Source organism: Vanellus vanellus, assembly GCF_965231255.1.
Source record: "Vanellus vanellus genome assembly, chromosome: 5".
NCBI lineage: Eukaryota > Metazoa > Chordata > Aves > Charadriiformes > Charadriidae > Vanellus > Vanellus vanellus.
In genome coordinates this window covers 60514957-60527708 of record NC_138910.1, presented here as the reverse complement: position 1 = coordinate 60527708, position 12752 = coordinate 60514957, and the positions used below count along the sequence as shown (strand labels likewise).

At 38.3% G+C, this 12752-nt stretch overlaps 1 protein-coding gene across 1 annotated transcript; it reads right to left on the bottom strand.

Annotated features, from left to right (window-relative positions):
* Positions 1 to 242: 242 nt before the first annotated feature.
* On the bottom strand, positions 243 to 1340 carry GPR88 (G protein-coupled receptor 88; the record flags this gene model as incomplete). The annotated part of the gene is made up of 1 exon (XM_082484048.1): positions 243 to 1340. One exon carries the CDS (start codon positions 1338 to 1340, stop codon positions 243 to 245), a length of 1098 nt encoding a protein of 365 aa, XP_082340174.1.
* Positions 1341 to 12752: the final 11412 nt, after the last annotated feature.

Sequence of the window (12752 nt, the reverse complement as noted above, 5' to 3'; positions counted from 1 at the left end):
GCTGCGTGGGGGTCAGAAAGAAGCGACAGGAGAATCTCTCAAGGGAGGGCCCGGCCTTGCGAAGGGGCGCGGCGGGCGGGCGGCTCGGCTCCCCTCCCGCCGCCTCCGACGTGAGGTGAGGTGACCGCCGGCGGGAGGGGCGGGGAGCGGCCTGAGGGGAGGTGGTTGTTCCCGCCCACCCGCCCGAGGCGGGACGGGGATGGGGGGGCGCGGGCTGCCTGGGGGCCCTCACCCGCGGCCCCTCAGCGTGGCGAGGGGGTGGCGGCGGCGGCGCTGGAGCTGCCCACCGTCCCTCGGCGCCGCGGCAGCTGCGGGCAGGGCGGGGCGGCGGCGGGGCCAGCGGCGGCGGCGGGGCGCGGGGCGGTGGCGGCGGGGCCTTCGCCGCGGGGCAGGACGGAGCGGGCCGCCCGGCGGAACTCCTCGCTGCGCCACGTGTAGAGCAAGGGGTTGAGGGCCGAGAGGGAGCAGAGCAGCAGCCAGCTGGCGGCTTGCAGCGCCGGCGGCGCCGGGCGCAGGAAGAAGCCCAGGAGGCTGACCCACACCAGGGGCTGGGTGCCCAGCAGGAAGACGCAGCAGAGCAGCAGGACGGAGACGCTGCTGAGGCGGCGCTGGGCGCGGCGGGGCGGCGGCGGGGCGGCGGGGAAGGGCAGCTGGTGGAGGAGGTGGAAGTTGAGGACGCTGACCCGCTTGGCGCTGCCCCGCACCCGCCGCACGATGCCGAGGTAGCAGTGGAGCAGCAGGGCGGTCTGGCCCAGCACGGCCAGGGCGAGGAGCAGGGCGGTGTAGCGAGAGCTGCCGTCCGTCTGCCGCGGGGGCGGCTGCTGGGCAGAGCCCGGCGTCCAGAGCCCGGGCAGCAGCGGGACCAGGAGCAGGGCGAGGGCCCAGGAGAGCCCGATCATGCAGCCCGTGTGTCTCCGCTGGTAGAGGGCCTGGTAGACGCTGGGCAGCTTGGTGATGAGCACGTACCTGTTGAAGGCCACCAGCAGGTGAGAGGCCAGGGAGACGGTGAGGCCGAGGCCGAGGAGCCCCCCTCGGAGCAGCCGGTACTCCGCCGAGCGAAGGGAGGAGGAGTTGGGAGGCAGCAGCCCCAGCACAGCCTCCTGGGGCATCCACAGGGCACACACGCTTAGGTCTGCCGCACAGCCGTTCACAATGAAGGCATTGCTGGTTGTCTGCAGCTTCTTGAAGGAGAAGACTAAGTAGATGACCATCACATTGGATAAAGTCCCTGAGATAGCTAAGACTGCGTAGAGCAGCGACAGGAAGATGCGGGTGCCGGAGGAGTCCTCCCAGAGCAGCAGCAGAGGCGAGCTAGCACTCCAGGAAGAGGCGTTGGGCATCTCGCTGAATGCAGCTCAGTTTTGACTTCTCCCTGTAAATCCCATCCTTGTCTGGGTCAGAAGATCCTGCTGCAGGAGTCTCCCACCAAGCACAAGGGAGGGTGTGCAGCTGAGGGGACACTAAGGCAGGTTTCAGTCATACAAGCTGCAAGGTCCAGAACACGCAGTTTGCAGTAATGATCCAGAGAACAGCAATGTCCAAGGCAGGTAGGTAGCAAGAGATCCCACAGATTGTAGCTAGCAAAGGTGGGTCCATAGGGAGCAGATAGCTGTTATCACAGCAGAGTGCGACGGAGGAGTCTGTAGCTGTGAAAATGCCCAAAGCAGCAGCACCTTGCAATCAGCAGCAGAAACGGCAGCAACTGATACAAAGCTTTGCAGTTTCTCCTGTGCCACAGTACGTACACTGTATATCATTCCAGGAAGATTCAGCCCTTCCACTCTTCATGAATTATTCAGCAGATTTTCAACTTGTTAAATCAAGAAGCAAAAAAAAAAAAAAAAACCCAAACCCTATCATGCTCCAGAAATACTGCAACTACAGTCTGACTCTTCCCTTTGCCTTACCAGTTTCCTGCTTCTAACTCATTTACACAACTTTCATTTGCGGCAAGCTTTCAAACCAGTATCAGTCACTTCTGTCTGAAATATTATCCATTTACTGTAGAAACTCCTCTGCTAGATACTCACTTAAACTGATTTTTTTCTGATCTTATTCTTGTTAAGAGCAAGCTTGCAGAAGCATAGTGCGCTTTAAGTTAATTTTAGACCTGGTGTATAATAACAATATACTTTCCAAATTAAATCTTTCAAACACGATAGATACACAGATCCCTGGTAAGACAACACTTCTTATTTGAGGAAGCTGGTCCTCAATCTACATATTCTACATTTCTTCCTAAAAGTTAGCCTATCTCAGCCTGCAGGAAATCGTGCATCACCAACCTGCCGGAGGTGAATGCTGGAGTCAGTAAGTACACAGATAAAACAGAATCAGTGTAGCATTTGAAATGGTCTCGCACCAAAATTAATTCAGAGCACAAGTTTCCGCAGAGGTGAATGACAGGTTCTTGGGCAGACTAAAAGCTGGTTGAAGAGTAGGGCTTAATGGTCCTTTCCCAAATGGAGAAGAGTAAGTAGTGGGATTCTCCGAGGAACTCTACAGTGCTTTACTCAAACAGGAACAAAATGTTAACTCTCCTTACCCTGGAAAAGATTTAATAAGGAACTGAGTAAAAAAACTTAATCAGCATTCCTCTTCTGGAAAGCTTTTGAGAGGAAATGTTAATTTTGTGGTGAGTTTAGGTGAAAAGCTGCTTTTAAAGGTTAGTTATATACAGGCTATAGAAGTAAGCAATCTTAGCTCATGAGTTATGACCTGAATATTGATCAAAGATATCTTTATAAGGTGTTTTTAGATATTGTTAAGCTCACAATGCTAACAAATTACAATACCAAAATAATATATTAGGATGTAATTATAGTTACAATATAAATTAAGATAATGAAATGAATTTGTGAGGGTTCATGGGTTATTTTGTTGCAACATAGCACATCTTTTATTTGACAGAACAGCTCATGTTTTCAAATGACAGGACTATTGATCCAAATGTGGATTTGTTACAAATATGATTATCTATGTTCTTTTTTAATTAATTAGATTGCTCATGTGCTTAAGGTTAAAGACATACCTGAGTGATTTACTTGATCAGGCCCTTAATTACCATATTTTTTGCCTGCTGCACTTCACAGTGTCGATCTAATCAAGTGTCAAACCTTTTGAGGCCTTTCATTGTTTAGCTGTCAGTAGAGAACAGTTATTATAGAAACTAAAATCCTCCTCTTTCTGCAGTACTGTAATTGAAAAATATTCTCTAAATCTGTAACAAGAAATATCTCCCTCACCAAAAAGCTTCATAAAGCATACCTTAAAGAGATGATTAACAGTTTCATAAGGCATTACCCACAGAATAGGCCCATTAGAGACCTCTAGATTTATTTAATCCATCCTTAGATGTTTATCAAACACCTTTTTAAACATCTCGTGCTACAGCTTGTTCTCCCAAAGCAAGAAGCTATATTTATATATGAAGCAACAGAAATGGTAAAGTCCAAGGATAAATGAACAGAGGATATCAAACATATTTCAGGGTATTTCTTAAAAGCTACAAGACCTCTCTGATCTTGCACTGTCCCCAGATTTGTTGTTATGAAGCTGACTGTTACAGAATACTGGCTATATTTATCATTCATTTTTCAGAACAAAAACCAAGTTGTACATTAGCTAGTGTTTACTGTATTTCATATAATAAATCAACTGAAGTTAAGTCTAGAAAAAGGCTAAGGGAGAGGTTGATGCCTACGTACTAGAAACTTTTTAATTAGCTGTTCTTCCTTTGTATTTACTTTGCACATCCAAATAAACATCCCTTAATTGTCTGAATGTAGTGGCAGAAGCCTTTTATTGTGTTTTTAGATCAGACTCACTAGAATTTGGGCAACTTCTAAAGCATTCACTCTATTCCCGGCTTTGCCATTCCTTTACAGTGGCTGTGTAAGTTACATACTGTCCACATCTTCTGTTGTGGTACAGACTTATCTGACAGGAATATTAAGCACTGTGGATAAATAATCATGCAACACAACAAATTTGCTGAAAATCTGCAGCTGAGTTAAAAAACGTTAGAACCATTTCTGACTCTTTAATTGAAGGAAGGCTAAAAAGCTAAATGAGAGCATGATCTTTTAGGCTCTTACAGACCAAGACCCTGCTGTTACTGAGATTAAGAAACCTGTTGCATATACAAAAAAGCACAAGAAGGTTAGCTGGGGAGATCAGTTATAAGATACCTGTCATACTAGTGCCTTTGTGCAACATCATCTTATTTATAAATACATTACATGTTTTAGAAGAAAGAAGGTGATTTTGAAGAGCTACTCTTCAGTTAGAGATCTAATCTTACTAGTATCCATAAAAAGATCTAAGTAAGAAAAGCCAAGAAACAAGGAAGCTGGCTGATATAGGCATTTTATTATCAATTAGCTGTATGTGTATATATATCTACATTTCAAAATTAAACAATATTTTGTTAAGGAAAACTATTTATAACAACATACATGACAAAATTCTTTATAAGAGGTAGAATTACCTTACCGTTAATCTATAATTCATATACAGTATATTGTATATATATGCACACACATATGCTACTTTGTGTGTGTATATGTTACATATACACAGTTGTGAAAAAAGTACAGTATTGCATGTAAATTTTATTCAGTGATTTATATATAGCTGCTCTCAGTATTGCTTATTAACACTTTCAGTACAACTTCCCATAGCGATTTGTGATCTGATCTTAAAAAATAATGTGGCACTTTATCTTAACTTCAGTTGTAATGCAAATACAGGGCATTCACAGGACTTCAGGAACAAAGACTGACAATTCAACCAAGTTTTATTTTCAAGGTTCCACAGATATCGGAAAAACTCATAGGTAACAAATCTGTTTTGTTTTTGTCTTCTAAATTAGCAGCAAATCAAGTCCTCACAGCTGCTTACATTTTTTTTTGGTTCTGAAAATTTTATGCATGATCTCTAGTACTTCACTGTAATACCACTTCATTCTGAGTTTCATTCCTAACCACACCTGATTAAACTATACGTTAAAGAGCATCTTTACTATTGACAAAAACATTCTGTGATACAGGAGGTTAAAAAACGTTGAAACATTTCTTTAAGACAAATTGAAAGAGGGTGTTAATTGTACAATTCTATCATCAGATAAATTACTTCCTCTTTGTAATGGAAGATGTAAGTTACATTACATCTCAACAAATATTTTCCCTCTATTTTTCGTTCATAGTGTTTCCTTATGAAACATTAGCAGCTGAAAGTGGAAAGCAGACTATGTATCAAGAGCTTTCAGTTGATAGTGTGGTAACTAGTCTCTCACTAGTTAGACTTCCATTAAGTTACCAGAAGACCAATTAGTGAAAAAGTAGTTACATTAGCCTTTTAGCAATAATGATGGACCCATAAAACAAGAAAAACATCTTGTTCATAAAAAAATTTTTGTCTTTGATAAACACGTAAAAATTCTTTAAAATACACACTTTTGTAGCAAAGAAGTGAACAATACTAAATTAAAATATATTCTAATTTTTACATATTTTTATATATTGCTTAACAAAATATTCTCTCAATACATATTTTAACACTGTACACAAGTTAATAAATGTCTTAAAGAAACTCATTAGAAATATATTCAAGCTGTTTCAACATTAAAAATTTAAATCTGTATATAACATGGGGTAAAATAATTTCTATAAATTCAACATCAGTGCATCTGCAGTAGTCATTAACAAGAAATTTCTGCCTGTTAAGAAGTCTCCTCTTGGTGTTAAGGTTTTAATATGTCTTGTATTGAAGATTCCTCCTCTGAACGAGCAGCTTCCTTCTTTAAGTTCTCCTTCACAAAGGACTTCAATTATAAGAGCGCAACAGGTTTCACCAAAGCAGCAAGGCTTTAGTACTGAACATACTCAGATTGAAGGGACTGTGCAGAGAAGAAAAACTGATTAATCACTGGGGAGGTTATACTTGTATATAATACACATTTTGCGCCTAATGATAAGGAATAGAGGAAGAACAGGAAGAAGAAAAATAAACAGAGTTGGAGGGGGATCTGAATCTCTGCATAGGTAAAGATGAAGAAAATAGAAGAAACTCAAAAACTGGATACAGCAGAGTCCATCAACTTTCATGTAGCTACACTTACTTTTCCTAACCAAATTCTAGAGATTATTGAAGATAATGTTACAAGTCCTTTAAAACACCACCTTAAAACAATACCTTAAAAATGCGTTGGAAAAACATGATTGCAGTTACTATAATTGAATTGTTTCCATTTATCCTGAACGAGAATCAAAGTGCTACTATAAAAAATACAGCATACTTTAGATGTTTCCTATGTCATTACTTGAATCAACATATATGGCGTAGCTAATTACTAAGAAAAAAGCTACAGCAGTACAATTATACACATGAATAAATTTATTTGTGATTACTAAAACCAGATGAAAATGAAGCACTGCAAATGGTTCATCTGGATTAGCAAGCAGTCAACATAATTAAGAGGAAAGCATAACCTGGTCTACTCTATTTATTTACATTTCTGGTTCTATGGAAGTCTAAGGTTTTATAATAAAGTAATTAATCAGTTTAGACAGCATCCAAACGTTTTATTACCCCCTACACAGATGTGTTCAGGAAGTCACTCTGATGAATAAAAAGTCTTATCTGAGAGCGCTCTTCACTGTACTAGTATGGATATAAACAAATAGCAAATAAAAAAGCCAAACCATGTTTTAAAACTGCGTCAATTCATCACAATTAAAGAGAACTACCGGAGAACAATATGAATCCCAAGAAAGCTCAGAACCTTGGAATTTTCTCTTCCATTTTCCTAACTAGTCACTATAGAAATGCTCTTTGGCATCCATAGTGAAACCTATTAGTAGAAGTGCCTAATAAATACCTAAGTTTCTAGAGCTCTAAGTAATATCACAAACCCACGTTTTTACTACATCTTAAATCTTAGAGTATATTTACAAAGTTGTCTTTTAAATGCATTTTCACATCTTGAAGATCTGAGACCATCTGGATATTCTTTCCTAGGTTGAAAAAAGTGCTCTCAGCATATAGAGATTTGAATACCACTGACTAAAAAGGGTCTGGTTTTAGTACTGAATGGATTAAACATGAAGGGTATTATTTAATAGAAAATACTTTACCATAAAACTAAACAGATGTAACAAGTATTTTTTCATTATAGGCTCAGAATTGCTATGGAATAAACAATCACAGAAGCTTATTTCTCCTGGCTCCATTCTCTAATAATCATGCCGCATTATTAGCTTTGGTAAGAGCATTTGTCAAGCTATTTATTACATGTGTAAGAGTGAGACAGAAGGAATAGCCCTTCATTAATGAGCACTTGAAACTTCTGCTGTCTCAATGATCCTCAAAGATTCCTCATTTTCAGAAGTGTATTTTAACAATTAGAAAGATGGTTACACTAAACTAGAGCAGAATTTGAAATGGATCCTTCAAAACTGAATTCCTAGTAAAGCTGATTAACAAACATTAAAAAAACGCATGAAATTTTATTATATACTCTCATATGTTGTATGAGTAATAGATAAGCTTGGACAGATGAAAGATGACCAGAAAGCATTGTACACTTTTGTTGATCTTGGGAACAGCTAGCGTTAGTTGGCAAAGAACTACAAACAGCAGCCCTTTACTTAGCAGACAGTAGTAACTGGGAATTATACATCATAATTTAAATAAACAAGCAGACCATAAATTAAAGATTCTGAACTTCAAAGTAAAATTCTTAAAACTGTTAGGAATCAAAGTTACAAAATACAGAAAAAGATAATGGCAACATATAAAAAAGAACAAATACCCACACAGCACACATTGCTGAGAAACAAGATAATATGTTTTGTTAATTTTCACTACAGATGGGTTACCAGGGTTTATTATATTTGCTTTCAAATTGAGAAATATGTTTTTCAGTGTGTTTCCAGCCTCATCATAGCTCTACTTCACATAGTAATGGTTTCTTCCTAATGTTTCAAAGCCTTTTCTTAATACAGGGAAGAATTAAATCTAAGCAGCATTTTTTCCAGATTAAGATTAATTGATGTGACTTCCTATAAAGTTCCTGTGACTAAAACCACGGTGATAGCTGTAACAGCTGAGCTGTTGTAAAGTATACAGACTAATTTTTGAGTCTGCAAAATGAAATTATAGCTAGGGAAGGTTGGGGTTTGGGGGCCTTTTTTGCTTTTGCAGTTAAGTAATTTGTGCTCTTAAATCTCTTCACATTGTCCAAAGAGACTGACTACTATTTCAAAGCCAGGAATTGTGACTTTTTTTTTTTTTAATCTTTTGAGGAGTTTTCTATTTTAAAATTTACATTCCTACCTTCTATTTGCAGTGACTCAAAGTATGGCCTGTGATTCTGGAAGCTTTATTAAAAACAAAAAGCCCCAATCCACCTTTACAAGTGATATGCTGGTGTTTAACAAAATCTTATTTCAAATAGATGTAAAAATAGAAGGAAAAAAAACAAGGAAAATTGACTGCTGAATTGCAATGATGTGAGTATAAAATCAGTTAATTGAGTAGAATTCTCAATGTGTACTCCTACAGTGGTCCCATGCATTGTCAAGCGTGGCATTTTATACCCAAGTATCAGACATTTAAACTAAGAATGAAGAATTAGATAGCTTCACTACACTTAATGATATCTAGTTCATGCTGAAGCAACTGCTTAGATCACTATAATTTTTATTCTTCAATAGGAGTCACGGAAAGTATCCTGCAAGACAAAATAAGCCGCATATCCATCTAGGCACTAGACTTGTATTCACATGCAATCAGCTTCAGGACCAAGTTGGCTATGAGTTAACTTTTCAGAGGAAACAACCCTATAGCATCTAGGGCTATCTGTTAGGACTTGAACATGCACTTTTTCCAGGTAATTGCAAAAAACAATTTTAGTTCTTTGAATTGTGCATAAACTCTGCCAAAACATTGTTGCAACAGGGGGTGTTGCAGCAGGCAAGGACTACCGTGAATACAAGATCCACTAAAATAAATTGGGATATAAAAAATGCATATGCACTTGAAGTGATCCTTTGAGTCCACTGAATTTACTGATCAGCAAGATGCACTAGTGTTTGTCTGTCTTTTTGCAAAGGCTCTCCTATATTCATTCATGGTAAATTATTATTAAGAAAAACTATTCTACAAGTATAAAGATCATGTATATGGATGTTAAAATACTGCTATACTTCTCAATTTTTTGAAATTTTTCCATCTTGCCAGTTTCCATGACAGCTATAGAAGCAAAAAGGTGACTCATCTTAAGACTACCCAATTACATATTCTTCAACAAAAATACATTTTAAAGAGTGATATTTGGCTTTATAACTTCTGTAACAACAACGTAAAGATCTTGTGGTACCTTAAATGTGATTATACTTGATAAGAATATTTCTGAAAATTATAATTGCAAGAGATTATGTTTTATCAAAACATCAAGTCTGTAAAATTTAGAATAAATATTTTATTTACTTTTGGCTAGAATTTGTCTATTCTATGAAAATCAAGCTTTTCTTCTAGTTCAGCAGCATACAACAGCACAAACAAGAAAAAAAGGAAGTGGATGATAAGCTTACATTGATGAAGGACAAAAACCATTAGGGAAAAATACATGACTGACAACAACAGGAAGTCACAGTCATGGTTATTTTTGGTTTGTTTTAAATTGAATGTGGAACAATAGTATTAATAAATGTTTCTACTAAGTCTTCCATTACAAAACAGAAAAAAAAAAGAGCATTGAATAACTTTCTCCTTCATACTGGGGAAAAAGAAAAAAGTACTTGCATTGCATAAAAATGAAGATCCCAATTTCCTCACTAATGAAATTAAATAACATTAACTAGAACTGAAAGTTTACTGTCCTAACCATCTTAAAATGCTCCTGCACCACTCGCATTGATAGTTAATAAACTCAGAAAGAGCGGTAAGGTGATTTTCTAAAATAGAGTACCTATATGATTACAGATGGTCAGCTTGGTATCTAACTCGGGTAAGTGAGATTCTCATAATAAAAAGAAGAGGAATATAATTCATATCATTAAAGTTGTTTGATGAGATAAGTTAAATGAATAAACATAAACCCCAGTATAGGTAATAGACTTCTGTCATTATCTGATGGGCTCCAGTTAGAAAAAAAGTGCAATGCAATACAAACACTTACTGCAACAAGACTAAGATTTGGCTGAGAAGACTTCTAAGTAATTTCAGTATCTAAAGCAGTGATATGGAAATCATTAAATAGAATTCTGTTTTTAACAGATTTCTGCTAGAACTGGTATTAAGGCTTGATGCTACTCCATATTTAGCTCATGAACTTAAGACCACTGATTAACATCACCAAAAGCAAAATAGCTGGATGTTAGTGGTTGAAGTGGTAAGACAAATCAATCTTCCTTGGCTGGTTAACTAGTCCCGTTAAGAGGGGAGGAAAGAAAGGGATGATGCTTTTATAAAGCCAAATGCAGAGTTCCACATACAAAAACAGGGAATGCAGGACATTGCACTAAAATACAAGTCAGTATCTTGGATGGCAAGAACTTTTTTTTTCCTCCCCATGAACTCCCAACACATTACAGTTAAAGAAACTATCACAGGCTTCTAAGAACACAGTTTTTAGTTTGTAAGATGTTATACTTTCATTCAACCTTTTAAGCTGTTTGAGGAAATGTACTGATTGTTTCTGTAATAGTTTGTATTCTCATTTGGTACTCTTGTAACTTTTGACCTATTGTGAACAATGTCAGCTTATTTTCATGACTGAGTCACATTACAGTTATAAAGGCATTTCTTCCCTTCAGGCTGTGCATGTAGATTTACATATTTGTGCACAATATGCAGCTGTAACTAGAATATGGAAAAAAACCTCTAAGAATTGCTGCTGGCAGCATATCATTTACAGAGGGTACAACAGAAAAGAATGGGAATGGGTTGACCTTCTAAAGAATCATTGTTCAAATACCTTCAATATTGTCTCATATTTTATGTAAGAAATAAAAAACAAAATCAGACACTTTACTGCTTAGTTATTCAGATGAGCGATTGCTCTCTACCATTGCTGGTGAATTGACTTTGGTTCCAGTATACTCAACTGGAGCCTCTGTCAGTCCTGCTGAGGACTGAACTTCTGTGTCAGATAAAAGACTGGGAACACCTAAAAAGGCTGACTTTCCAGAACCATCAAAATTCATGAACAAGTGGAAGTCTCATGGATGTGTCTCAAATCAAACATCCTCAGCTTGCTGTGCAGCTTTTCACCTCTCTCCTCATCTCTATGCCTGGAGAAATTGAATCAAATTACTTAAACTAAACCAGTTCTCTTGTTCTAGAACTAGAACTAGAACGGTTTCTATATCCAACTTGTGAAAAATCTCAATTATATATAGTTTACCTCAATCCTATGTAGCAGGTAAAACCAGCCAAATTAAAGAGGTAAAACAACTTCAAAAAACTGAAAGGATGTGGCAATATTCAAGTATTCTCTTGTAAATGAGTTATTGCTGATGTTTAAAGTTTAAACTGAGATTTAAACTCAATGGAGAATGCTCAGCGATCCTAAGGATCACGGAATATTCACATTTATTTACAGAAAAGCTGTGGTGGATAAGCAGCTAAATGTACTTTCAAAGAGTCTGAAAGCATCGTTTATTTTAAAGAGTTGCTTTAGGTCAAGCACATCCCAGTACAGTTACTCTACTCCTTTTCCAGAGGAAGTATCCATTGAATTTATGAGAATACAGAATCAAGTTCCTTCAACTAACTCCATTTTCAAGGTACTTTGGATACTAGTTAGGTTTCAGTCACATATGCAACTTAATTTCACAATGGAACAATGAGAATTTATTTCCTACTGTCATCTGTCCTCAGCAAGGAGGCTGTGCAGGGAAGTGGTGCAATCGCCATCCCTGGAGGTATTTAAAAGATGGGTAGACATGGTGTGTAGGGACATGGTTTAGTGGTGGTTTTGGCAGTGTTAGGTTGATGGTTGAACCTGATGATCTTAAAGGTCCCTTCCAACCTAGACGATTGTATGATTCTGAAGTGCGATTCATACTCCCAAACTATAAACATGTGGCTTCTGAACCACAAGTGGTGCCACATACTAGCTGTTAATGAGAAAGTAGATTCCCCACTTCTTCAGGAAAAAGAGAACACAACCCATGAATGTGATCTTTTTGGCTGACCTCATTACATGCAATGTGTGTATTGGTTGTTTTAAGAAAGGGGACTCACCACACTCAAAACCAGGAGCAGGTATAACACTAAAACTGTCTTTATACCAAAACAATTTATCAGTGGCAAGGAAACAGAAAAGAAAGCTGTGCTATTCTGAAGTTAATTTTATACGAAGGTAATTTTATTCCAACTAAAAAAATTAAAATCTGAAGTGTCAGTACTACTAAACAAAGACTGACAGGTTCAATTAATTGTAGGCAATATATTCTATTAAGAACAATGCAGTAATTTTTGTAATTAGTAGGATATCAAATCTTTGGAAACCAGATATTTTGAATTGTTCTCCTAGTAGTAAATATGTTTATTTTTTCCACTAAAATGGCTGAAGTTATTTCTGATTCCATAACTGAAGTTCTCTAGTCTCTCTTCTCTGCATTTTGTATAGAATCACTTTCAAGTTGCATTAATTTATCCATGCATCCTCTTTATACAGACTATTTCATACAGAAAAAAGGCACAAAATAAGCCCAAGGCAGCAAAGTTTTGAAGAATGAAAA